The sequence below is a fragment of the Pelodiscus sinensis genome, chromosome 3 (assembly GCF_049634645.1).
Source record: "Pelodiscus sinensis isolate JC-2024 chromosome 3, ASM4963464v1, whole genome shotgun sequence".
NCBI classification, from domain to species: Eukaryota; Metazoa; Chordata; order Testudines; family Trionychidae; genus Pelodiscus; species Pelodiscus sinensis.
The window spans coordinates 12,270,612-12,296,320 of record NC_134713.1 but is presented as its reverse complement, the minus strand read 5'-3'; the positions used below and the strand labels follow the sequence as shown (position 1 = coordinate 12,296,320).

At 45.7% G+C, this 25,709-nt stretch overlaps 1 protein-coding gene across 2 annotated transcripts in view; it reads left to right on the top strand.

Annotated features, from left to right (window-relative positions):
* Nucleotides 1–25,709, top strand: part of LOC102457950 (24-hydroxycholesterol 7-alpha-hydroxylase-like) — a 36,958-nt gene that overhangs the window by 2,441 nt on the left and 8,808 nt on the right. For both annotated transcript variants that reach the window (XM_075923386.1, XM_006120675.4), the window contains exons 2-7: nucleotides 9,836–9,971; nucleotides 14,238–14,412; nucleotides 16,485–16,634; nucleotides 18,434–18,527; nucleotides 20,640–20,738; nucleotides 24,524–24,614. In XM_075923386.1, the coding sequence (XP_075779501.1) occupies nucleotides 9,836–9,971; nucleotides 14,238–14,412; nucleotides 16,485–16,634; nucleotides 18,434–18,527; nucleotides 20,640–20,738; nucleotides 24,524–24,614 (745 nt within the window). The remainder of the gene's footprint in view (nucleotides 1–9,835; nucleotides 9,972–14,237; nucleotides 14,413–16,484; nucleotides 16,635–18,433; nucleotides 18,528–20,639; nucleotides 20,739–24,523; nucleotides 24,615–25,709) is intronic.

The following is a 25,709-nucleotide window of genomic DNA, read 5'->3' as shown; positions in this document are numbered from 1 at the left end:
CAAACTCTGTAGTCTTGCTTTTCATGAGGAATGTTTTTCTCAAAAGTGTAAGTCTGAAATACCATTAGTGTGGATGCTCTGGTACTGCTAATTTGAACTAATTAGTCTCTGGGAGGCCTCCCTAGGGCTCTGAGTCCAAGGTAGTGTGTCCACATTACAGGAACCTGCCTCAGACTACATTCAATTCTTCCCCGCACTGCGGACACGGAACTTTGAATGTGTAAAATCAGGTGCCCAGAAGTCAAACTTAGTCTGAATTTACTAATCTTGAGGGCTATGTCTACACTCGTGGCTTCTTGCACAAGAAGTCTTGCGCAAGAAAACATCCAGACTGCCATGTGCGCGCTGTGCATTTGTGCAAGAGCTCCCATGGCAGTGTGGACACTCTCTTGCGCAAGAAAGCTCCGACAGCCATTTTAGCCATAGGTCTTTCTTGTGCAAAAAATCCCTGCTGAGCATCCACATTGCCCTCTTGCGCAAGAGCTCCTGCGCAAGACGGCTTACACCTCTTAAAAAGAGCATAGCTCTTGCGTAAGAAGCCCTCTCTTACCACGCCATACTGTAAATTTCCTTGCACAAGAGCGAGCGGGCTGTGTGGATACGCTGTGGATTCTTGTGCAAGAAGGGCTATACTTCGACAAGTAGCCGTGAGTGTAAATATAGCCCAAGTGTATACATGGCCAAAGGGACTTCCACTGAGATTTAGCATTCAGTGGCACTCAGGGGGAAAAAAGCAATCACCATGGATACGGAATGAAAAGGCCTCCGAATAAAGAAATGTGATTATTTCATGACCTGAGAGCTGCCCAGCTGGACTATTGAAAAGAGACCCGGGACTTGCAAGGAGCAGGGTATTGGATGAGGAGAAGGGGGTTTGATGTTTGAGCTGGGAATATTTGAATGTGTGGGTACATATATTAAAGGTGTGCAAATAATAAAGTTTAAAGGGAACACTAGCCTGTGAAGCTATTAGCTGGTGCATGTTGTGCTCACCATGAATGTATAACCCACAGGGAATAAAAAAGATGCAAGCTCTGAACTGAGACAAAAGTAGGTCAGTCAGCATGGCCGTTTTTGCAGTTTGAATCGCCTAGAATAAGGAAAGTTTATTGCAGAGCCTTGACTGGGCTTTGAAATACACGTCTGGTCAACAGTAGCTGTTGCTTAGCCCCGCTTTGCTCTGCTCCTAAAGTAACAGGGGTTTATGTGTCAACAACATCATCTATGTTCCCAGAGATTCATTATATGTTTGATTGTCACTATGTGTGTACTTAATATATTGTTTGATTTCTCAGTATTTTTGTTACCGTGTTGTGAAAACAAACATTGTCTTTGAAGCAGTTTATTCTGTGTACTGAAGTCTTGGTGGCCACATACAAAGGGATGCAGTTTAAAAGGGCGATGTTCTTTTTAGGAGAAAAAGATAACCTTTCTCTAGGCTTTCTTTTTCCATTGTTTCTCCGTGACAATTCTTTTTCCTGTCTTTTCTCACCTTGATCGGGCACATTTCAGAATCAGTAATATTTTTCTAATAGAAAATCAGTGTTTTCCTATTTGATAAATGCTGGTGGCTAAAGCAAAAAAATCTTAACATTTCTCTTCTCCCTTGAAAGATCATCCCAAATTGAACATACAGTAAAGACTGTGGGGACACAAGCAATTATGTTATCTGTTCTTTATTGAGTTCCTTAAAACAGAGCTAATGTCTAGTACATCTACACTACAAAGGAAGATTGAAGCTGCCACTGTCTGTCTGCCAGGATTGAATGAGCAGTCTAGTGAAGACAGCTAATTCAAAGTGAGAGAGATGCTCTGGTCAATGCCGGTAACCCTGCTTCCGTGAGGAGTAAGGAAAATCGAAGGAAGAGTGTCTTTCCTTTGACTTCCTGCAGAGTAGAGAGCACCAAAAGCCGAGTTAAACCACTTTGACTTCAGCTACACAATTAATGTAGCTGAAATTGTGTATCTTAATTTGACTTTGTCCTGTAGTGCAGCCATACACTTAGACCGTGGGCAAATAAGGTCCTTTTGGCAAATCATCTCTGGCATAATACTGCAAATTATACAAACCATAGCTACTAGAGATCAGAAGCAAAGGGGGGAAACCCCCATGAACACCAGTAACCTTGAGTAATCTAGCCATTAGTAGGCAGTGAATCCAAACAGTGTTAACATCTCACTTTAAGATGTCTAGCTTTTTGGGTAGGGGTGGGAGGGTGAAGACTCAGGGTTCCTTGATACACTGTAGCATGAACTTTTTTTAGGAGCAAAAAGCATCAGGCCATTTTTTTAAATGTTGCCCACCAAAACATCAGACGTTGTCATAATGAATGTACACATTTTAGTATCTCAGCCAGGGCCCATTGAAGTGAATGTGTAATATTTTAAATAGAGATGCGGGGGTAAAAAATATTTTAAATAAATAAAGTTTTAAATAAATGTGTAGCCCACATAGCTAGTGTGGTCCATTGTCCCATGGAGTGGCACTTAGACTAGTTACAGCGAGAGATAAGTACAAGGGAGCTCTACAGTATAAGCTGACAGCGGGCTGACTTTATAGCTCAAGCTGTAGCAGCTTCTCCACTAAGCTCTGAAGGTCCCACCTTCAAATCTATCCTGTGGCAGTTACAAATGGAAACTCTGTAACTGATTTCGGTGAGGTCTGGCACATCTCCTTTTTGTTTAAAAATAATCACTAATATGGAGGCTGTTGCACCCTTATTAAAATATTTTGTGAAAAGCTTTAAAATCTGTAAGATTCCTGTTCCTTTTTAGGGGACTGCTTGTTTTTTAAAAAGGACCGTCACATAATTTTAAAGGTGATTGTTAATTTTACCTTCATTTATAGTAAGAGAGTTCTCTCTCTCACAAATCTTTACTAAAATTTCACTGAAGAAAGGCATAGTATTGTGCAAAACAGACACAAACTACAGGGGGCCATGTTTACATTTTTAGAGCTTCATTTCAAATTGTGATCATTGTTACCTTTTTAAGGAAACAATCGAGTGCTTTCATATTGTCACTGTATCCAGCAATACCATAATGCAGTGTTAGCTTAATACACAGATATATTAAACAGTACTGTGCAATCTACTTTTTACTGTTTTTCTGCAATTAATAGGATTTTAAAATCATATAAAATAAGTACTCAGCTTTGACGAGACATTAAGCAAATGTTGTTTGTGTTTGGCTTCATGCTAGAACTTGCAACATCCATGCCTTTAACTCTGCAGACATACCAATTTGTGTGCTCTAATTTCCATTCTCTGAAGCTAAGTATAGTTAAATTGTGCTAACGCTCAGCTGGGAGATCACGCACGTAAGAACGGCCATACTGAGTCAGACCAATGGTCCATCTAGCTCAGTATCCTGTCTGCTGACAGTGGCCAACGCCAGATGCCCCAGAGGGAGTGAACACAGCAGGTAATCCTCACGTGATCCCTCCCCTGTCATCCATCTCCAGACAAAGAGAGGCTAGAGACACCATTCCTATCCATCCTGGCTAATAGCCATTGATTAACCTAACCTCCAGGAATTTATGTAGCTAGTTGCATAGTGAAAAGTACCCTTTCCTCCTGGTCATTACTGAATTAATTTGTCAGCACTCAACTCTGTGCTAGGGTCACCAGTTAAAGCACTTTGTTATTTCAGCTGGATACAACATTCTTCATTGCTTCTCCTGTGCTAAGAGGTGGTGCTGCCATTTTTCAGCTTGAATGTGGCTTACCCTCTGGTGGTAGGTGAAGCGATCAAAAGTTATATAGCATTATAGTTTTGCTGTGGAAAGAAAGGGTGGTCCAATCAATCTATTCCAAATAACTGAGTAACTGTCTGAGAAAAGAGGCGCCTTCAGAACAGATGTGAAATGTATGAAAAGCAAAGTATTTCCAATGCTTTGCATATTTCGAAGAAAAATTAACATTTCACATACAAAGGATTCAAACAACTGTCGTCTTCAGCCACTACTGAAGAAAGCATTTAGCTGAAATATTTCTTGACAAGGCATATACTTATTTGCCTAACATATCTCAAGTTTCATACTCATTTATTTGTTGGCACTCTATCTTACCCTGCACTATTGGCTTCAAAGTGAGTTTTGTCATTGATAGTAGTGGTGCAGGGTAAGGCCCATATAAACATGAGTATCTACCAGCCAGGCCCCGCTGTCAGCGAGCCATCTTGGCTGCAGGGGCAGAGGCTGTGAAGGGCAGGAGTAGGGTTGCTAGCTCTCCTGCCACCATAGCTTCTGCCCCACTCTCCTCTACACACAGAGTGGCCTTGGCTGCTTCTCCCATGATGGGGTGGGTGCCAGTGCAGGGTTGCATAGGGCACCAACATTGGTAGGGACTAGGTCAGAACCTTTAAACACACACTGGTTTAAAGAAACAAAATACAGGACTATGTAGCACTTTAAAGACTAACAAGATGGTTTATTTTGTTTCAGCGACACCAGACTAACACGGCTACATTTCTATCACTTGTTTAAAGAATGTATAGTTTCTGCAGAGACTCGGGCTACGTCTACACTGGCCCCTTTTCCGAAAGGGGCATGCTAATTTGACAGGTCGTAATAGGAAAATCCGCGGGGGATTTAAATATCCCCCGCGGCATTTAAATAAAAATGTCCGCCGCTTTTTTCCAGCTTTTAGAAAAGCCGGAAAAGAGCGTCTACACTGGCCCTGATCCTCCGGAAAAAGCGTCCTTTTCCGGAGGATCTCTTATTCCTACTTCAAAGTAGGCTTTTTTCCGGAGGATCGGGGCCAGTGTAGACGCTCTTTTCCGGCTTTTCTAAAAGCCGGAAAAAAGCGGCGGACATTTTTATTTAAATGCCGCGGGGGATATTTAAATCCCCCACGGATTTCCCTATTACGACCTGTCAAATTAGCATGCCCCTTTCGGAAAAGGGGACAATGTAGACGCAGCCAAGGTGAGTGAGGTAATATCTTATATTGAACCAACATTGGTAGGTGGGAGACACAAGCTTCCAAAATCTACAGGGCTAATCTTTAGGTCTTGGGTTCGAGGAAGTGGGTGACACAACCCCATCAGCCCAATCAAATATATTACCTCATAGACCTTGTCTCTCTAATATCCTGGGACCAACGTGGCTACAACAACTCGGCATACAGGTTCGGCAGGTAAGCCAGGAGAACTTGCACCCTGTGCCAGGTGAAACCAATGGCTGGAAAGGGAGCTGCATATGGTCTCTTAAGGGTGGGGTTGAAACCTGCAGCTCCAGAACCACATGTGGATCGTTGGCTGCCCCCTCGTGGGCAGCCATTAAACAAACCCTGAATTTACTTTACTCGCTTCTTTACACTCTGCATAGTGGTCACCAACCTCTGTCAAGCCTGATGCCTTTGCCAGTCAATCACAATCTCCGGGCCACTAAAAGTCCAGTGACACAGCAGGGCTCATGGCCCTATGCCTCTCCTGGAAGCGGTTGGCTGCGGGCACATCTCTGCGTACCCCCTAGCTGGGAGGCGGAGGCTCCATGCACTGCCCCCGCCTCCAGCACTGTTCTCACAGCTCCCATTGAACTGGCCAATGGGAGCCGTGGGAGTGATGCTCATGGCCATGGGCAGCACATACTCACAGCAACCCACTGACACCCTCCTCCCAAAGGGCACACAGAGATGTGCCAGCAACCACCCACTTCTGGGAGTGGCGTGGGGCCATAGAAGGCAGTCAGCTTGCCTGAGCTCTGATGTGCCACCAGCTGGGAGCTGCCGGGGGTAAGCACCTCCCACCTGGAGCCATCTTGTGTCCCCTCCTGCACCCTAACTCCCAAGCCCAGGTCAGAACGCTGTCCTGCATCAGACTTTCCCAGAGGCCAGCTTATCCCATCAGCTATTTTGTTTGTCAGAATTTGTCATCTGCTATATACTTGCTATCTCTGTGTATATGTACAGGCAGTTTTGCATGTGATGTGGCTCTCAAAATGTTTTGGTCAAAGACCAAAAAAATGTCGTCTTCTGCTAACCCCAGCCTTAGGGTCATCCTAGCAATCATGGTGTTACCTTGTGTGTACTTGATCTTACATCCTTAATGCTGTCTTATTGCTAATCCTTTGGCATAGATCTGTGGCACAATAGGTCACACTAATAAGCATTCCCTATCTTTCAAGTGATGGAGCAAGCTCTGTGTAATTAAGCCTTTCTAGCAAAGGTCAAACCTTTGAGGCTTTTCGAGGGTGTTGCTGAAATAAACTGTCACATCACAATGCTATTATTAACAAGCATTTTTAATACAATATACACATTGAATGACACAAGAGTCTTGGCAGAACTCTGACTCAGTCTCATCACAACAAAAGGCACATTATCAGTTCATAGAGAAATCATATGTTACTGTGAAATCTAGCACTAAAGACTGTGTTGCAGTTAGAATTGGCTGGATTTTTTTTTCCTTGTGGGAAATTTGGACTCTGTCAAACAGTTAAAAAAAAAGACTAAAAATGTTTCCATTTTCAGCTACCAGCCACTGTAGATTTTCACCCTAAATCAAAATATGTTTCAGCTGAAAAGTTTTGGCTTCCATGTTTCTGGAGTGGCTGGTGGTGGTGGTGATCTTTGGTTTTCTAAATGGGAAAAGGCCACTTCTGTGAAAATCTTTGCTTAATCAAAATCCAGTTTTACACACACACACAAAGTGTGGGTGATTTTTTTTCTAGTTCTAGTTGCAGCCATCCAGGGTGACACACAACTAAGGTTACATAGGCAATCTTAACTTGAGCACTTCATGATTCAAGGGCTTACCCACAGAAACTTCACATCTTCTAAATATATGAGCGGGCTGTTAAAGGGATTTTTTAAGATGGGGAAAAGATAAATTTTATGATTAAAACCACGATGTTGACCTTGCTACTTGAATTATTTCAACTAGATAGTTTGCTATTAAAAAAAAAATCGTTTCATCAAATACCATATTGGTGCTTTCCCCCTTTACCGCTATGCTACTCCTCCTCAGAAGAGTAACGTTAGTTCAAACCAAGGGGTTTGATTTGAACGAACACATCCAGGAGCGTATTTTCTGGTTCGAATCAGCTGTTGAGCGGAGTAACGCACGAACGAGATTATGCTAATGAAGCGCAGGATATTTAAATCCCCACTTCATTAGCAATGTCGGTTGCATCCCTAGCTCTAACTAGGGAACAAGTGTAGACGTACCCCGAGATACCCTGAAATGGAAAATTCCATGCAATGTGGATACATGGTCACAGGCTGTACATCTGCCACAGACTTCTTATTTTACTATAATCCTGCATGGGCGTGCTTTTTATAGGCTGGGGAAGGCTGTGCCTTCCCAAACAGCCTCACATGGAGCCCTGCACAGTCCTATTCTGCGAGAAGAGGCTCTGGTTGGTTGCTTTGTGTTTTGACCCAGCACTTCCTACAGCATTCACAACTTGCAATTAAATATTTCTTAAAAAACACAAATCACAGTAAACTTTGGTTATAATATTGAAAAGCAAAGCATCAAAGCAAATAAAATAGAGTTAAAGTAAAATAGGAATTAAAAAGCTGCAATTTAGGGTTTGTATTAATGAAGTCTTATTTTCCTTGAGTCTGTGGAGTTTTATTCACAGACAACAGAATTCCTAGGAATTTCCTTAGCATGGATATTTCATATCATTGAATAAAAATATATGCAGAGGAGGGACTTTTCTCCAAGCACCATATGTAGAAAAATAATTATATGTATCTCCCAAGATTCAATAAATATACAGACCATGTTTGTAATGACTTTAACATTTTAAAATAAATTATAATAATTTTATTAGTATCATGTTTGCCTCAATATTGAAGGCTCTTCTTTATATTTCCACCCACTGTTTGTCAAATACAGTTTTATGACTAAAACTACATTTTAGTCATGGTTATTTTTAGTAAAAGTCATGGACAGTTAACAAAAACTCCAATGGATAGTGATCTCTTTGATCTTTATCTCACCAGCCCTGAATTCATTTTGCTACTGCTCTTTTGTAAAATCTATTTTATGTGCTTCTATAAACCCCATTACCATAGTAATCTAAGCACCCCACCTTCTTTAATGTGTTTATCCTCAGAATTTTCCAGCAGAGAACTATTATACCCATTTTATAGATGGAGAACTGGGGCACAGAGACTAAATAATTTTGTCCAGGGTAACAAAGGACATCCATGATAGAATGAGGAATTGAACTCAGTCCTCTCAAGTCCTAGACTAAGGCCCTAATCGCTGGACAATCCTTTCACTCTATAAGTCAGAGTGTTGGTTATAAGTCTGCTTAAGCATACTTTACCCATCTCCCTCACATAAACTTAGGGTACATCTAGACTACAGAGCTTTTCTGGGATACCAAAGTATCCTGGAAAAGCACTGCTGCATTCAAGGAACGCGTCTACTTTTCCGAAAAAAAATTCGGAAAAGCAGACGCATTTTTTTGGCATTCCTGTAAACCTCATTTTATGAGGAAGAAGGGATGCTCCAAAAGAGGGTTTTTTCTGACATGTAGATGGGCCAAATGTTGGAAAAGCCTCTTTCAGAAGAAAAGTGGAAAAAGATACACAAATTGCAGTTCGCAATTTGAGTATCTTTTTCTTACGTTTCTTTGTAGTGTAGACATAGCCCTAGACTCCCAGGCTGTGTCTAAACTACATGGCTCCATCGACGGAGCCATGTAGATTAGGGTTATAGGCAAAGGGAAATGAAGCGGCGATTTAAATAATTGCCGCTTCATTTAAATTTACATGGCTGGCGCGCTGAGCCGACAAACAGCTGATCAGCTGTTTGTCCGCTCAGCGCGCTAGTCTGGACGCTCCCGCGCCGACATCAAAGTCCTTTGTCGGCAGCCCCGTTATTCCTCGTGGGATGAGGTTTACCGGGGCTGCCGACAAAGGGCTTTGATGTCGGCAGGGGAGCGTCCAGACTAGCGCGCTGAGCGGACAAACAGCTGATCAGCTGTTTGTCAGCTCAGCGCGGCAGCCATGTAAATTTAAATGAAGCGGCGATTATTTAAATCACCGCTTCATTTCCTTTTGCCAAAACAACAAATCTACATGGCTCCGTCGACGGAGCCATTAGTTTAGACGTACCCCCAATGATAGCTCTGCCAAACAAACTACACAATCATTACAGCCCAAATGAAGTTCAAAGACAAAAAATTGGTAAAAAGTAATGTCCTAGCTTCCAAACAGTTGGGAAAGTTTGGATTCCAGTAGTGATTTCTGTCATTACTGGATGTTTTGGGAAATAACGGAGTTGAAGAGATTTTAACTTACCCTTCTTTTTGATAAGAGACAGTCTTATTAAAGGGGCTCTTTAATCTATCACAAATTAATGAGAAGATCTAACATTTGGAAGTTTGTTATAAAAATTCAAATTGGAGATAAGATGTGACTCCTTCACAGAGAAGATAATAACTATTGGATCAGATTACCAAGGAATGCACTAGTTTTTTCATCATTTGGAATCTTTAAGTCAAGACTGGGTGTCTTTTTTGAAGTGTATGGACTAGCTCAACCACAAGTTGCTGTGCTCTGTGCAGAAATCACTGTGTGAAATTCTGTGGCTTGAGAAATTCTGCAGCAGCTCAGATGAGATGATAACAATGGTCCCTTCTCCCCTTAAAAATGTATGAATTCAATTATTTATGTCTGTATATTCTTGAACAAGGATTTTAGATAGTGAAGCTGCACTGCTCTATCCTTTCTTTGATTTTATTTTCTTTCTCTCCACCCTCCCAACATTTCTAATATACCAGTGCAAGTCCTGTTGCAGGGTCAGAGCCTTGATCTTCCATAAATGGTCTCAGCAATAAAGTCGTTAACTTTTTAACTCCTTGTTGTTGCAGTATGGGCCGGTATTCACAGTCTTTGCTCTGGGAAACCGATTCACCTTTGTGACTGAGGAGGAGGGGATTGAAGCATTTTTTACATCTAAGGACTTAGATTTTGAGCAGGCGGTGCAGCCAACGATCCAGCGTACAAGTAAGAGAGAATTTCACTTTCAATGAAAAGCTAATCTAGCCACCCATCACAGTTAAAGATGTGATCTGTAACCCATTCGTCTTTGGGATAGGTTTTAAATGCATATCTTAATCCACAATCAACCCATAAAGTTAAGGGGCAAATGCAATACACAATGGGCTGGTATATCATGAGAGGATCCGACTGCATGGGCTGATAAAGTCTCTGGATCTGGGTAGTGATAGATCACTGTTCCTAGTTCTGGGACATTCAGGCCCACCTCTGAGGTGTAGATTCCATGGCTGACAGCCCTCATGGCAGTCCAGCCACCTAGACCCCAGAACCTATGTTCCAGTCCTCCTGAGCCCCCAACAAGTTTAGACCTGTTCCCTCCAGCATCTAACAGGATGGATGAGTTCTGGTTTCTCCAGCTGCATCCTTCAGGAGCTATGTAACTTAAAGCAAGAAGCTTCACATACAGCTTCACACACACACCTGATTCACTGACTCATATAGCTTCAAGGGGTAGCCGAGTTAGTCTGTACAGGATAAACTTAAAAAAACCCAAATGGTCTAGTAGCACTTTATAGACTAACAGAACATGTACAGCAGAGTCCCTATCATCCAACCTAAACGGGACTAACACATGGTCGGATTACCGAATATGTTGGATGATAGGGACTCTACTGTAGAGAGCAATGGGGCAGCTGATACCACTCCTGCCAGGGAAGAAGCGGCACCGGCAGGAGCAGCATCAGTTGTCCCGTTGCTCTCTAGGAGCAGCTGCTGCCGCTCCTGCCAGGGCTGCTTCATCCCCGGCAGGAGCAGCAGCAGCAGCACCAAGAGTACAACGAGACAGCTGATGCCGCGCCTGCCGGGGAAGAAGCAGCACTGGCAGGAATGGCATCAGCTGTCCCATTGATCTCTAAGAGCAGCTGATGCTGCTCCTGCTGGCGCCGCTTCGTCCCAGGCAGGAGTGGCAGCAGCTGCTCCAAGAGAGCAACGGGCCTGCGCTGTATCCGACCCTGCAGCTCCCGGGGACTGCAGGGTCAGATAAAGCAGAGTGTTGGATTACTGGGTGACGGATAATCTGGATTCCACTGTAGATGGGATCATGAGCTTTGTGGGCACAGCCCACAGCCCAGGAGAGTAAGAGACCTAGGCAAAATAAAAAAAAAAACACCTGGATGCATCCTTGGGCTGGTCTCACCCTTTTATTTGTGTCCGAGGTCTGCCTGTGTGTTGGCTGCTTGGATACTCCCTTGTTTCCTTTCCCTCTTGGTGCGGGCAGTGGCCAGCCTCACTCACGCAGTACCCTTCTTGCCTACAGTCTTGGTTATGAGCCTCTCGTATGAAAGCTCATTCTCCATTCACACTGGATTCACATGCACAACCCCTTTTTTCATAGGGTAGAAAAGAATCACTAACAAGCCCATAGTACTTTGGAGCTGGCTGGATGACACCTCTTGTATTAGCTCTCTCCAGGTTGAAAAATGTCACTACCTGTCCTGTCACTACCCAATCCAGTCCTCTCTGACCTTGTTATACATCTTGAGCAAGCCACACTTGTTCTAGTTCAAAATGGCACTCAATGCCAGACACTCAGGTGAGTCATATCCAAAATGGAGGTTCTAACCACGATGCAGGTTACAATTATAAACAATCCATGAAAAGGTCATAAAATTCATAAACTGAAATTCATAAATTGATACCAACATATTACCCACACTGTCACACACAGGTGTAATGATTTGATGTCCAAGGCCCTGAACATGTATAATGACCACAGCACATATCATCAGTAGACTTTTGAACCAATGATTACTATATTGTTATTTGTTTGTATGGCTTACTAATGCCAGTCAGATACCAGGACCTTTTTATGGTGGGCATTGTATGCATGTGTAAGAGCTTCAGAGCCATAGTAAAAACTTCCCTCACTTGAGCAAAAGGAGAAACTGTTAGCTGGCAGCAATACTAAGCTGTTATCCTTTGCCAGAACAGGCAGTGGAAGAGAATGCAGGTCACACTTTGCTGGTGTGTTATGCCAACTCTGAATCCAATTAACACTTCCTTTAAGCAAATGGAAAGCGGATTACGGGGGGAAGTTCTCTTATTGCTGGGAGAGAAAGTCGTTGATAGAAGAGGAGCTGTTTTGCATGTTTGTAGGAATGAGAGCCAAAATCAGGCAGGTCTGACCTTCACAAAAATGAGTCTGTATGATGTAACGAGCTGCTTCTCTGGTACGCTGCACTTTCCACCTCCAGGTACATATTGTGTAATCTGCCTTTGCTAGCCATAAAACAACAGTGTGCCAATGGACAGCTGTGCCAGGCCTCCCAAGAGTTTTCTTTGCATAGGTGTTAAATCACCTATTGCCAACCTCAAACTTTCAAAATCAGGAGCCAGACTCACTCTCCCCTCCCCCAAGGCATGAGATTATTTTAAAATAATACATTGGGGGGAGGAAGGTTGCTGCCTGCTGGGCAACTCAGGTCACGTTTTCAAACTTTTATTCAGTGAGGAGGGCCAGAAGCTTACTTTGTTCTAAAATGAAAGCTGAAATTCTCATGCAGTTGCTTGATTTCAGCGGCTGGGGCCTCAAGGTATTGCCAGAGTTAGCAGCACTGTATAATCTCTTGGACACACTGACAAGTATTCCCACACATTGGTCCAGTCCAGGCCCGCCAACAAGGGTTGGGGGAGGGGAACTGCCCCGGACGCCGGCCTTACAAAAGGGCCTGGAGCTCTCAGCTGCTGCTACTACTGCCCCCCATTGTCCATGCTGTTGGCCATGCTGGTCCTGCTCTTCTTTCACATTTGCCACAGAGGGGAGATGAATATAAGCTGTGGGAGAACGGAATCAGGCCCATTTACTGTGAAATTTAAAAGGACGCCCATTACGAAAACCCCCACAGAAATGGTGCTCCATATTGGGTCCTGGGACCTGCTGTGATGGCACCTTCTATTTAATATCAGGCATAAATAAAGAGAACCCACTGCAGAAGGTTATATAACAGAAGTTACAGCTATTCGGGCATATCTGCAGAATGAGCGAAGAGCGAAAAGTTAAGACCCTGATATTTGGCATAATGGATGGTCTGAATAGGAGAGACAGACCCAACAGAGAATGGGTAGAGGATATACAGCGACTTCCTGACTTACGGATACACTGACTTACAACCATCCGTACTTACGACCAACCTTCCATTAACCCCATTATAATATTTTTGAGTTGACTACCAAGTACGTCAAGTTTTTCAAACGGCACGGGCAGCGCGTTTAAGGGTATTTCCAACGTACGACCAAATCGAGTTACGACCACGTGTTTGGAACGTAACCCGTTTGTAAGTCGGGGACTGCCTGTAGCAGATTAGTGCGGAGCTAGTCTATAGAAACTAAGCCACTCTTCACTGGACAGGCAAAGATGGAAGGAAATAGTGAGGGAGGTGTCGGACACCAACCAGCATTGAGCTCATGGCTGTTGTTGTTGATGATGTTGATAAATAAAGGGAAACAATTATCAAAGTGAACAAAAGGCACCTATCACTCCACACTTAGTCAGGGGTCTGTTCTCCACACTTAGCCACTACTCTCACCTTAAGGGCTGGTGAGGCTGCTGGCTAGAGCTCTTGCTTACAGGCCTGTTGGTGTTAAAGCCTTCAGCTGGGACCTGGTGGGGTTGTGGGGTCGTCTTTGTACCTCCACCAGCCTTCCCTTCAAAGTACTATTGTTCCCAAGTGTGGGAAATGGCTTCCGAGTGCACAGCGGCACCTGCTGTGGAGAAGAAAGTAAGGGGGACTGTTGAGCAGTAAACACTTAGCTCCAAAGACCACTCAAGCTTTATAGATTAACAAAAACTCTTGAAATCCCCTGCCCCACACCTAGCAGGTGGTCAGTGAAGGTAATGGAGCAGTGATTCTGTATGCTCTCAACAGAACACTCAAAAATGTGCCTTGGGAACTGCCTGGCACATAAATCAGGAGAAGTCTCTGTCTGGTATGTTTATTTCCAAGACAGAAGGAGGAAGTTCCATACTCAGTAGAAGAAGTAAAACTTAGTGGGGTTGGGGTGTTAACCGCTGCCGAGCCCTTTACAAGGTCAGAAATGAATGCTGTAGGAATAAAATCTCAGCAGGTACAGATTTCGCCCATGAAGAGGAAGATTACAATAAACTTAAACCAGTATGACAAGTAACATACAAAGTGGACACTTTTTACATTTAAAATGTACCTCGGCTTTCTCCAAAACCTTCCTGCCCTTACCCCCCCCTTTTTGTATTTAAAGCTTCAATTCCTGCAGACATCTTTTATCGGAACCATACTCGACTCTATCTCACGATAAAGGGAAAAGTGAGTCTCTCTAGACTGTACCTCTTTGCTGGGACTCTGTGTAAAGAATTACATGAGCACATGGACCACCTGGGCACTTCAGGAACGGAGAATCTCAGCGATCTAATAAGGTACATGACGTTTACGATCTTGCTCTGTTGAACTGATACCCATGTTCTTTGCTACCTAAATAGTAACTGCAGCAGTGCCAGTATTATAGAGCCAGAGAATATCAGAGTTGGAAGGACCTCAGGAGATCCTCTAGTCCAACTTCTTGCTCAAAGCAGGATCATTCCCAACTAAATCATCCCAGCCAGGACTTTGTCACAATACCATCCCAGTACTTCACCACCCTCCTGGTGACTCTCTCCAATTTGTCCACTTCCTTTCTGTAATGAGGGCCCCAGAACTGGATGCAGTTCTCCAGATGTGGCCTCACCAGTGCCAAATAGAGGGGAATAACCTCTTCCCATGATCGTCAGGCAGTGTTCCTACTAATGCAGCCTAATATGCCATTAGGCTTCTTGGCAACAAGGGCACACTGCTGACTTACATTTAGCTTCCTGTCCACTGTAATCCCCAAGTCCTTTTTTTGCAGAACTGCTGCTATAGCAGTGCATAGGACTCTTCTGTCATAAGTGCAGGACTCTGCACTTGTCCTTATTGAACCTCATCAGATTTCTTTTCGCCCAACTCTCCAATTTTTCCAGGTCACCCTGGTCCCTATCCCTGCCTTGCTTCAGGGAAAGAATTTGCCAGCAGGAAAAGATTCTGGTAGAGGTTAGGCTGTGGGGAATGGTATTTTTCCATTGCCCCTACCCTACCAGAGCCTTTTGCTGATGTGTATAGCTACACACCACAGTGTCGACACAGCTTGTTTTTCACAGAGGCTTATAATTACACATTCTCTATTTCCCGTCCTGCCAGTGGTGTGCAGTGTAGGCATAGCCTCAAACTTAACAAGCCAGGCAGGTCTTAACTATGATAACCAACTGCACAAAAACATAGGTGCTGGCTTTATCATTGTCTCAGGGTGCTCAACGCCTGCTTCATCCCAGGCACCACCACTTCTTCCTCTAAGCCCGGGTCCCACCCTGCCTCTTTCTGCCCCCTCTGCCTGTGCCCTTCCCCTTGCTGCCCAGTTCCACCCTCACTCCCCTGAGCACACCCAGTCCCCACTCCTCTGCCTTCCCTTAATACCTTCTGCATGCATGAAACAGCTGATCGAGGTAGGTGGCAGGTGCTGGGAGAGACGGGGAGAAACTGGCTGCTGGTGGATGCTAAGTTCCCTGGTAAGTTTTTTTCAATGGGAGCTCCAAGAGTTGGTGCCTGTGATAAGGAGACTATAATCAGTCTTGGGTAGTACACCTTTATTATGTGCCTTTTGTTCGTTTGGTTATAAAATGGGAACTGAAATACATATGGGGTTAAAAAATGTTTACACTGTATAGCTCACTTAGAGCTGAAGTGCCTTTGGCCAGCAGATGGCTGCAGAGAGACAGCAGAGAAATATTGCTCATGACCAATAGAAAAGCAAACAAAACCAACCCTGGAGCTCAGGGGATGATGTGCTAGGAATTCGCAGCTCTAATGACCCCCAAATGAAATCCACTGGGTTTGTGAGCAGGGGGCAAGAGCAGAGATCAGCACTCTGCGACTGAGGCAAAGACAGGAAAAAGCATTTCCTGAACTAGCAGGACTCGGGATGGGATTGTGTTACACCCAGGGGTGGGACTACATTTGTAAGCTGCTGCGATGGATATCACCCAGGAGAAGGGTTTCTAGTGGGTGCAGCCTCTGTCTGGGGAAGTCTAACAAGGAAGCTCATTTGGAATCGGACTGATGGATAATGGGCCATTGAGAGTGGGAGTAGAAAGGGCAGTGCAATGCACAGAGCCATTCTGTAATTACTTGGGTGAGTAAGTGCTTACCAACTGGTAAAATCTGACCACAAGCTGAGGGCTAGAGCAAAGTCTAATGAAGGTCCCACTTAAACATTGTTTTGCTGGCTTAAGTCCCACTGTCCCCCTCTGCACAGGGAGAATTTCATCCTCAATTAGAATTTCATCCTAAATTAGAATTTCATCATAAGTTAAAGTTCCAAAGTTCCAGAGTTATTTTTCTGTTGATAATCAAACATGCCAGACAAGATGTCAGAACAACTTCCCATTGGCCTGTTGCTCCTGTGCTTCTGTGGCTGCAGGTCTGTCATGTATCCAGCAACAATAAATATCTTGTTTGGAAAAGGTGTCTGTCCAACAAACAAGAGTGACATGAAGGAGTTTGAAGGGCATTTTCAGAAGTATGATGAGGATTTTGAATATGCATCCCAGATGCCTGCGTATTTTATGAGGTAACGGAGTGGGTGGGAGACTAGGGCAAGTCTTGCTAATCTATTAGAAGTGTCTTATTCCCCTAGTAACGCTATAAGCATTTCCTCAGAAAACAATGTTCTTCCTCAACTCCATTTCAGTCAAATGCAGTGTTAGTTGGGCTCTAAATTTTGTCCATTGAAAATTATACTCCTGATTCTCCTCTAACTTATCCTGGTGTAAACCTGGACAACTCCACTGAAATCAATGGAATTGCACCACTGCATGAGGAGAATCAGGCCATCTGTGCTGGCTTTTGTAAAAGATGTCCCATCCTGTCATTTTATTGTCTTGGACCAGTATTTTGGTATTTGGTGCCCAACTTGAGACATCTTGGGCCTGATTTTTTGTCATAGGCAGCACCCACAGACCTCATTGCATACAGATGGGAGTTGTGAGTGCTCCGTGGCTCTAAAAATCAGACCCTTGTGTGACGGACTGGGCCAGGTCTGGGCACAGCTGAGGGCATCCGCTCAGAGCGAATTACTCGAAACCAGGGCTCCTTACAGCCCCAGACTGGAGACCTTTCCCAAATAGGCCACAAACCAGTCACACACAAGTGCTCCAGCTGCCAATCTGGCCAACAGGAAGCCTCGCGAGCAAAACCCCTCAGACACCTCAGCTCTCCCTGTGCTGCAATCAGCCCTGGGCCTGCACACAGGTGAGGGGTTATAGAACCCAAACTCACCTGCCCCGAACGGGTCTTTCCGGTCCCAAAGAACCAGCCACAGATTCACGGTCAGTTTACACTTTGCATCTTACCCACAAGATCAAGCTGGGCCAATCCTTTAGAATCTAAAATCTAAAAGTTTATTAATAAAAGAAAGAAAAGGTATGAGAGGAAGGTATGAGATTACAGTACATGCACCAATCACCAAGTTCTTGATGCAGGCTCTCAGCAGAGATGTTATAATTGTTATCTTAAAAGTCTCTGATGTACATCCTACGTCAGGATGGGTCCACGATCCTACCCAGCTCTCTGTCCCTCACAAGGCTGCTTCTGGGAGCGGTAGCAAGATTCAAGACAAGATGGAGTCCACCTCATGGCACTTATGTATCTCTCTCTGCGTACCCCTAGCCAGAGCAGGCCACATGGTCAAGTGACCTGTTTGTGTTTCACATGCTGGTGGCCATTATGCCCTGGCTGGTTTGCATGTTCCCAAACGTATTCCTTAGGTGTGTATTGGGCACCTTGAGAGCAATTGTCCTTGGGGCCATGCTAATTAACATAGTCATTCATTGGACAATCCTCCTTTATAACAGGCAGTGCAAGCCAGTATCAGCACATAGTCCATATTCATAACTCCACATACAGACATCATATAAGTACATGAGTAGCATACATAGAATCAGTAGAACATAAGCTTTCATTTGACACCTCACATGGCTGCCTTTGTACAGACTTTGGGGCAAACACCTCCCCCCTCCCCCGAGGTAGCAGTAGTGATCTGGCTGCTCCCCTTAAAATCCAATAATGTGACACCTTGTTTTCTCAGACTGGAGGCCCAGTGGTGCTGAGTGTCAGATTCCTGTTCTGGCCACCAGACCATTTGTTTAGTTACTGTGGGGTTCAGTATTGCTGAGCATCCACAGCTGCAGTTGACTCCAGTTGACCCCATGATACTGAAAATCAGCTCTGTCCATCAGTGGAATACTATTGAGGTGTGCCAAGAAGGCTTGGAGGGAAAATGAAGAGTCCTCCTCCATGAACGTGAAGTGGCTTTGTGCTGCCTGCATGTGCATTTCAAATCATTCCTTAGCTATTGTTTTTTCTTCACAGCAACTGGTCTAAATCCAAAAAATGGCTTCTAAAAATGTTTGAAAATGTGGTGTCGGATGCTGAGAGAGTCAGCCGGCCAGAGAGCGATTCCAAGGTAAATCTGTCAGGGTACGTCTACACTACAACGTTAATTCGAACTAACTTAGTTCGAATTAGTTAATTCGAACTAAGCTAATTCGAACTAACAGATCCAGACTAAAAAACTAGTTCGAATTAGCGTTTTGCTAATTCGAACTAGCATGTCCACATTAAGTGGACCCTGAACCGGGGTTAAGGATGGCCGGAAGCAGTGCCGGCAGGGCATCAGAGGAGGACTTAGAGCGTGGAGATGCTGTCTCAGGCTAGCCGAGGGCTGTGCTTAAAGGGTCCCGACCCCCACCCCGGACAGACAGTTCTCAGGGGTGTCCCGCTTGCAAAGCAGTCCTGGCTTGGAGTGCCCGGAGTACCCACACTGGGCACATCACAGCACTCGGCCATCAGACTTGCCGCAGGCTGCCATCTGGAGAGAGGGGGCAATTGGGGGGCTACAGGAGAGCTTCCACCCCCAGAAGCCCGCAGAGCCAGCCCAGTCCTCCCCATCGGGGGCTCGTACCCCATTCCTCCCTCACCTCCTTCCACTTACCCTTCCCTAGCCCCCCTTCTTGATGTACAAAATAAAGGACAATTGTGTTCAAAAATGGAATCTGTCTTTATTGAACAAAACTGGGGGAGACTGGGAAAAGGAGGTGGGAGAGGGGAAGAGAGAGGGTGGGAGAGGGGAGGGCAACTAAAATGATCAGGGGTTGGGAACAGGTCCCATATGAAGAGAGGCTAAAGAGACTGGGACTTTTCAGCTTAGAAAAGAGGAGACAGAGGGGGACCAGGATAGAGGTCTGTAAAATCCGGAGTTGGGTGGAGAGGGTGCATACAGAAAAGTTCTTCATTAGTTCCCATAAAGAAGGACAAGAGGACACCAAAGGAAATGAATGGGTAGCAGGCTTCAAACTAGTAACAGAAAGTTGTTCTTCACAAAGCAAAGAGTCAACCTGTGGAACTCCTTGCTGCAGGAGGCTGTGAAGGCTAGAATTGGAACAGAGTTTAAAGGGAAGTGAGATCAAGTCATGGAGGTTGGGTCCATGGAGTGGTATTAGCCAGGGGGTAGGAGTGGTGTCCCTGCCCAAGGTTTGTGGAAGGCTGGAGAGGGATGGCACGAGACAAATGGCTTGGTCACTGTCTTTGGTCCATCCCCTCCAGGGTCCCTAGGGTTGGCCGCTGTTGGCAGACAGGCTACTGGGCTAGATGGACCTTTGGTCTGACCCAGGACGGCCATTGTAAGCTCAGTGCTCAGGGTCGGGGGTCTCACTGGACCCCCTTGATTCTCTTGCACACCTGCTCCTGGGTGGCCAGGCTGGCAGCTCTCCTGCCCAAGCCGGCCACTTTCCTGTGCCTAGTGCGGAGATCGTGGACAAGGTCCACAATGTCCGCACTAGCCCAGGCGGGTGCCCGCCTCTTGCGGTCCCGGGCAAGCTCCCGGGAGCCGCCAGCCTGGTCCCGGGAAGAGGGGGAGGGCTGGGGGGCATCGGGTGGGTGGCTCAATCCATGCCAGGTGCAGGGTCTGCTGGCTGGGTGCTGGCAGGCTTGCACCTGGCACAGGCACCGTAGCCAGCCCGTGCCCGTTTAAGGGGTCCGGGGCCGGGAGGGGGGCAGACGAGTTTCCCTGGTGTTGGCCAGAGTGGCCACCAGGGAAACCTGGGGAGGGCTAGCCTCCCACTAGTTCGAAGTAAGGGTCTACACAGCCCTTAATTCGAACTAGTAAGTTCGAACTAGGCTTAATCCTCGTGGAACTCCTTGCCAGAGGAGGCTGTGAGCACTAGGACTATAGTAGAGTTTAAAGAGAAGCTAGATAATTTCATGGAGGTTAGGTCCATAAAAGGCTATTAGCCAGGGGATAAATGGTGTCCTTGGCCTCTGTTTGTCAGAGGCTGGAGAGAGATGGCAGGAGACAAATCGCTTAATCATTGTCTTTGGTCCACCCTCTCTGGGGCACCTGGTACTGGCCACTGTCAGTAGACAGGATACTGGGCTAGAAGGACCTTTGGTCTGACCCAGTACGGCCGTTCTTATGTTCTTATATGTTCTTATGTTAATGCTGTATCTGAGTTTTAGAAAACCATACCTTCCGACACTAATATGTGTTTGTGTATATTTATGCTTTTACTTACCACAGACAGTCCTTCAGCATCTCCTGGATAACGTGCATGGAAAACATTTAGCTCCCAATTATGCTCTCTTATTGCTCTGGGCGTCCCAAGCGAACGCTATGCCTGTAAGTATGACAGCTGCAGGAACACTTTCTTTTCTCTTTCCACATCATTCCATATCTGATTTATTTCCCCAATAAAAGGAACCCTGCACAACCCCTTGTTGGGGTGGCCGTGGGAGGAGGGGTTCAGTGCCTGTCCCAGCAGCACTGTCTGGTGGCAACACTCTGGGTTTGGTTGCCCAGTAGCAAGCGTCACTAGCTGTGGGTAGGGGAACCCAGTAGCAAGCGTCACTAGCTGTGGGTAGGGGAACCCAAGCCACTCCTGCTCCACCAGGTTCCAGCCCAGGTACCAATGAAACAATAATAGAGGGAAGAGTGCTCCTACGCCTGCTTCCTGGGCCACTTCCTACCCTGGCTTCTCTTCCTCTCTTGGCATCAATGAGTAGCCTCTGAGTCCCTCCTAGAGTCCTCTCTGTCTGTAGTACAATGGGTCTTCCTCTCGCAGTTGTATCTCTTTGCCATTGACCTCTTCACCTGAAAGGCCTGGGGTGGCCTGGTTATGAGGCCTGGGCCCCACAGTGTGGGGTCTTGGTGGGTTCTCAGGAGAGGCCTAGACCACACAACTGCTCCCCTGCTCCAGCCACTCTGACTGAGCTAAGCGGCTCCCTTTGGAGCTCAGCCCAGCTGTGTGGTACTGCCCCTTTAAAACGCCAAAGCGCCATGGAGCCTGGCGTCAGCTGTGCGCTGGCTGCCCCTTTGAAACGCCGCTTCTGCATTTCAAAGGGGCAGCCTGGAGCCCGGGGTCAGCTAGGGACTCAGCGTTGGGAATTCTTGTATATTTCAAAGCAGGCACCCATAGTTAGCCCCGAGTCAGCGGGACTTCCCACTGGCCCCATGCTGTACACGGAGTTCCACATTCCTCCTCTGAAATGTACAAGAGCCCCAGCCCTTGACAGGAGAAATGCCAGACGTGTCTATCGACAAGTCGAGTTGTCGATGGAAATTCCATCGACTATGTGACTAGTCAGTTAACTGCATTTTAACACCCCTAGTTTGTACACCCCATCGTACAGTGCTAAACACTAACAATAGTGGACTCAACAGGGATGCTGGTTTTAGGGCTCATTCAGCGGTGGATTTAGGGCAGAGCGAGCGGGGCGGCTGCCCCAGGCCCCGCGCTTCCTGAAGGCCCCGCACATGCGCCGTGATGCCACAGCGCATGTGCCGTGTCAAAGGAGGGGGCCCCGCAAAATTTCACTTCCCGGGGCCCCACGGTGCTGCCCTGGGCCCCGCAGCACTCTCATCCACCCCGGGCTCATTAGAACATTTTTTGTAGCATAGCAGACCACTGGCTACCCTTAATTGCCCACTTCAAGCCCCTTGGGCATATCATCTAACCCACAGTTTTCCACTTCATTTCACGTTAGCACCTCCAACATGCATTACCCCCATCACGGTAGCGTTGAGGACTCTGGGCTGGGTGTTTTGCAGAGGGAGTGAGCCAAGATTCCTCTCTCACTCCACCAAAGAGGAATGATCAGGGAGAGAGAAACTAGTATAAATACTGTCTGCTGCCTCCCAGGGCCCACGGCAGGGGATATCAGTGAGAAAGACTGACCTGCCCAGTGCCCTGAGAGCTAATTTAGAAGAGGGAGCAGCTGGCAAAGGCCTCACAACAGACTAGCCCACAAGTCAGCTGCATGGAGGGCAGCTGAGTACAAGATGATTTGATTCACAGGACAGAGAAGAGCGCTGTTTAAGGAGAGAAAGTGTGAGGCTAAATCAATGCTCCAAGGAGGAGAGCTTAGGGAAAGACTGGAAAGGAATAACCAAGGCCTAGTCTACTCTATAGAGACAGATTGATGTGAGGCGGCTCATGTGGGCCTAAGTCTGTAAGCATCTCCGCTACAATGCAGCTCCCACTGATGTAATTCACCCACTAAATCAACTTAATAACTCCACCTCCATGAGAGGGGTCGCACTTAGGTTAATGCAATGTCAACACAGTGTAGCTCTGGCTACACTGCAGGGTTTTTGCACAAGAAGCTTTTTGCAGAAGAGATTTTCTGCAAAAATGTCTTGTGCAAAAGCGCGTCCATACTTCAATAGCACATAGCAAAAGCGATGTGCTTTTGTGCAAGAGAGAGTCCGCACTGCATGGATGCTTTTGCGCAAGAAAGCTCTAATTGCCATTAACAGTGGTGGCCTGTGCTTTTTGTCATAGGCCCTTTTTGCACAAGAAACCCCTGCGGAGTGTCCACACACGCCTTTTTGCACAAGAGCTGTAGCACAAAAAGGAGTTATTCCTTGTAGGGAGAAGAATAACTCTACCAGCAAAAGCCCTCTGTTCGGACAATTTACTGTATTTTTTTGTGTGCAAAAATGTACTTGAGGTGTGGATGCTCTGCCAGTTTTTGCAGAAAACGGCCAGTTTTGCGCAAAAATCTTGTAGTGTAGACATAGCCTCTAGATACTACATTGCTTGCATCAAGTATTGCTGCCTTTCAGAAGCCATCCCACGATGACAGTTAAGCCAGTGCGAGCCCTTCTGTCAAGGATGTGTTTTGCTGACTTCTGGCTGGACATTGACATAACTTAGGTCGACTTTACTTTGTAGGGTAGACTTGCCCTAGAGAAGGAACTGGAAAGGGTTCCAAAAGCAGGCTGGTTACAGAGGCAGGAAAGAGTCTCCTGGAGGAAGGAAACATAGATCACTAGTTAGACTGAGCCTGAGACGAATGTCCCCAGATGTATCTGTGGCTGTGGTGACACTAGAGAGCTTACAGTGATGGAGTGGCACTGATATAGTTACACTGATGTAAGTTGCCTAGTGTTGTTACTGACGGGAGAGATTTCTCCCATCGACTTCATTAATCCACCTCCAACAAGCAGTGATATCTATGTGGAATGGAGAAGCTCTCCTGCCAACACAGCACTGTCCATATTGGCGCATAGGCTGGAGTAACTTATGTCACTCAGCGGGGTGGCTTATTTACACCCCTGAGCAATATAAGTTATACTGCCATAAAAAGGGGTGTTTAAATACTGCTTGAGTTAGCTCCTATTTGTGCTGATGGCTTTTGTTAATAATAAATGCCTCCCTTCAAATGGGTGTGCTCTTTGATAAAAAGATTTGTATGGGTCTGTTTATAAGCTGGGCAAAGAGAAGTGGGGTGCCAAAGGGGGTGCACCAGGGGTCACAAGTCATCCCACACTCGCAAAAGGACTTGGATAATTGTGCACATTCATTTAGTATAAGGAAAGCCTTTTTATGTGGAACAGGCGCACCCGTGTTTTGTGTGCCCAATAGTATTGCCCTTCCTTCCAGATAAAACTTAAATTGCAACGCATTGGTTTGCAAGTGTATTTAAGCATTATACTCTCGCTAATATCACCTGACTCTCACGCTGGCTTTCCACTGACTTCAATACCTACTTCTGACTCACAAAGGTATATGTGGGATGAGCCTCTGGCTCATTACCCCAGGGCCTTTGGCCATCTCTCAGATAGCTTAGCTGTTTTTGAAACTTTAACACACTGTCCACGTCTGCAGTGAAGCAATAGAAATCACAAATTGTCATACAGTGTTATCCACAGCTGCTTTCAGCGAGGGAGGGGCCCACTTCAAATACCTGTAAAACTTGGGGAGGTTGTGAGCTTTTTTACTTAGAATCATAGACATATAGGGCTGGAAGGGACTTCAAGAAGTTGTATATCCTTAGTATAGAATATCCCCTAAGTAAATGCCGACGGGTATGTCTCTAACCCGTTCTTGTGACGTGCGATCTTTACTAGCTTTAACACAGCTCCGTATTTCTGAGGTAACTTCTTTCAGAATCTCTCTTTAGGTGGCATTTTGGACCTTGGCATTTATACTGTCCCACCCTTCTATTTACAAGAACATCATGGAGGACATAGTTTCTGTTTTTGGCAAAGCAGGTAATAAACGAGAAATCAATGACTGTCGTGTTCTAGAACATACATTTAAAAAATAACAGTGTGTTCTGTATCTGTACAGTGCCAAGCCCACTGGGTACAGGACCAGGACTGATGTTTCTAGGTATAACTGCAATGCAAATAATAGCTAATAATATGGGGGCAAACCCTGAGATCTTTACTCAGAATTTGCTCCTTGCTTACTCAAGCAAAACTACCTGTTGACGTCAATGCAAGAACGAAATTGAGAATGAATTGAGGAAGAATGCAGCAAGGATTTAAGGATTTGACTCTTCAGGGTTCAGCCTAGCATTTGGGTCAAGTCTCTTATATCTTCATAGAATCGTAGAATACTAGGACTGGAAGGACCTCGAGAGGTCATCGAGTCCCGTCCCCTCCCCTCATGGCAGGACCAAATACTGTCTAGACCATCCCTGATACACATTTATCTAACCTACTCTTAAATATCTCCAGAGATGGGGATTCCACAACCTCCCTGGGCAATTTATTCCAGTGTTTGACCACCCTGACAGTTAGGAACTTTTTCCTAATGTCCATCCTAAACCTCCCTTGCTGCAGTTTAAGCCCACTGCTTCTTGTTCTATCCTCAGAGGCCAAGATGAACAAGTTTTCTCCCTCTTCCTTATGACATCCTTTTAGATACCTGAAAACTGCTATCATGTCCCCCCTCGGTCTTCTCTAAATGACATGTGCTTCATCTAAAGGGCATGTGCTTGTTCTCTTCTAAGGGGTTTCCTGTCAAAGGAACAAGGCTTGCTTATGATTTCAAAGCTCTTTTAAACTGTGATACTCCATTATCTTCAGTGGAGTCACGTCTGGAAATGTTTGGAGCATTCTTAGGGTCAGCGCCAGAAAAAAATTGAGAGAATTCTGGACCTCCTGGCTCTAAGCCCCATGTTTAATACACGATCCTATGTCTTTTAGGAAGCACTACCCAATCCTTCTCTGGAAGGGTGAACGAATGTGCCTGTAATGGCTCAGCTCATTCCTGAAGGCAAACTCCTTGTGTCCCTGCTTAGGTAGTGAATTTGGGCTGAGACTGTTCTGATCTTGCTTCCAAGGACTGATTCAATAGTG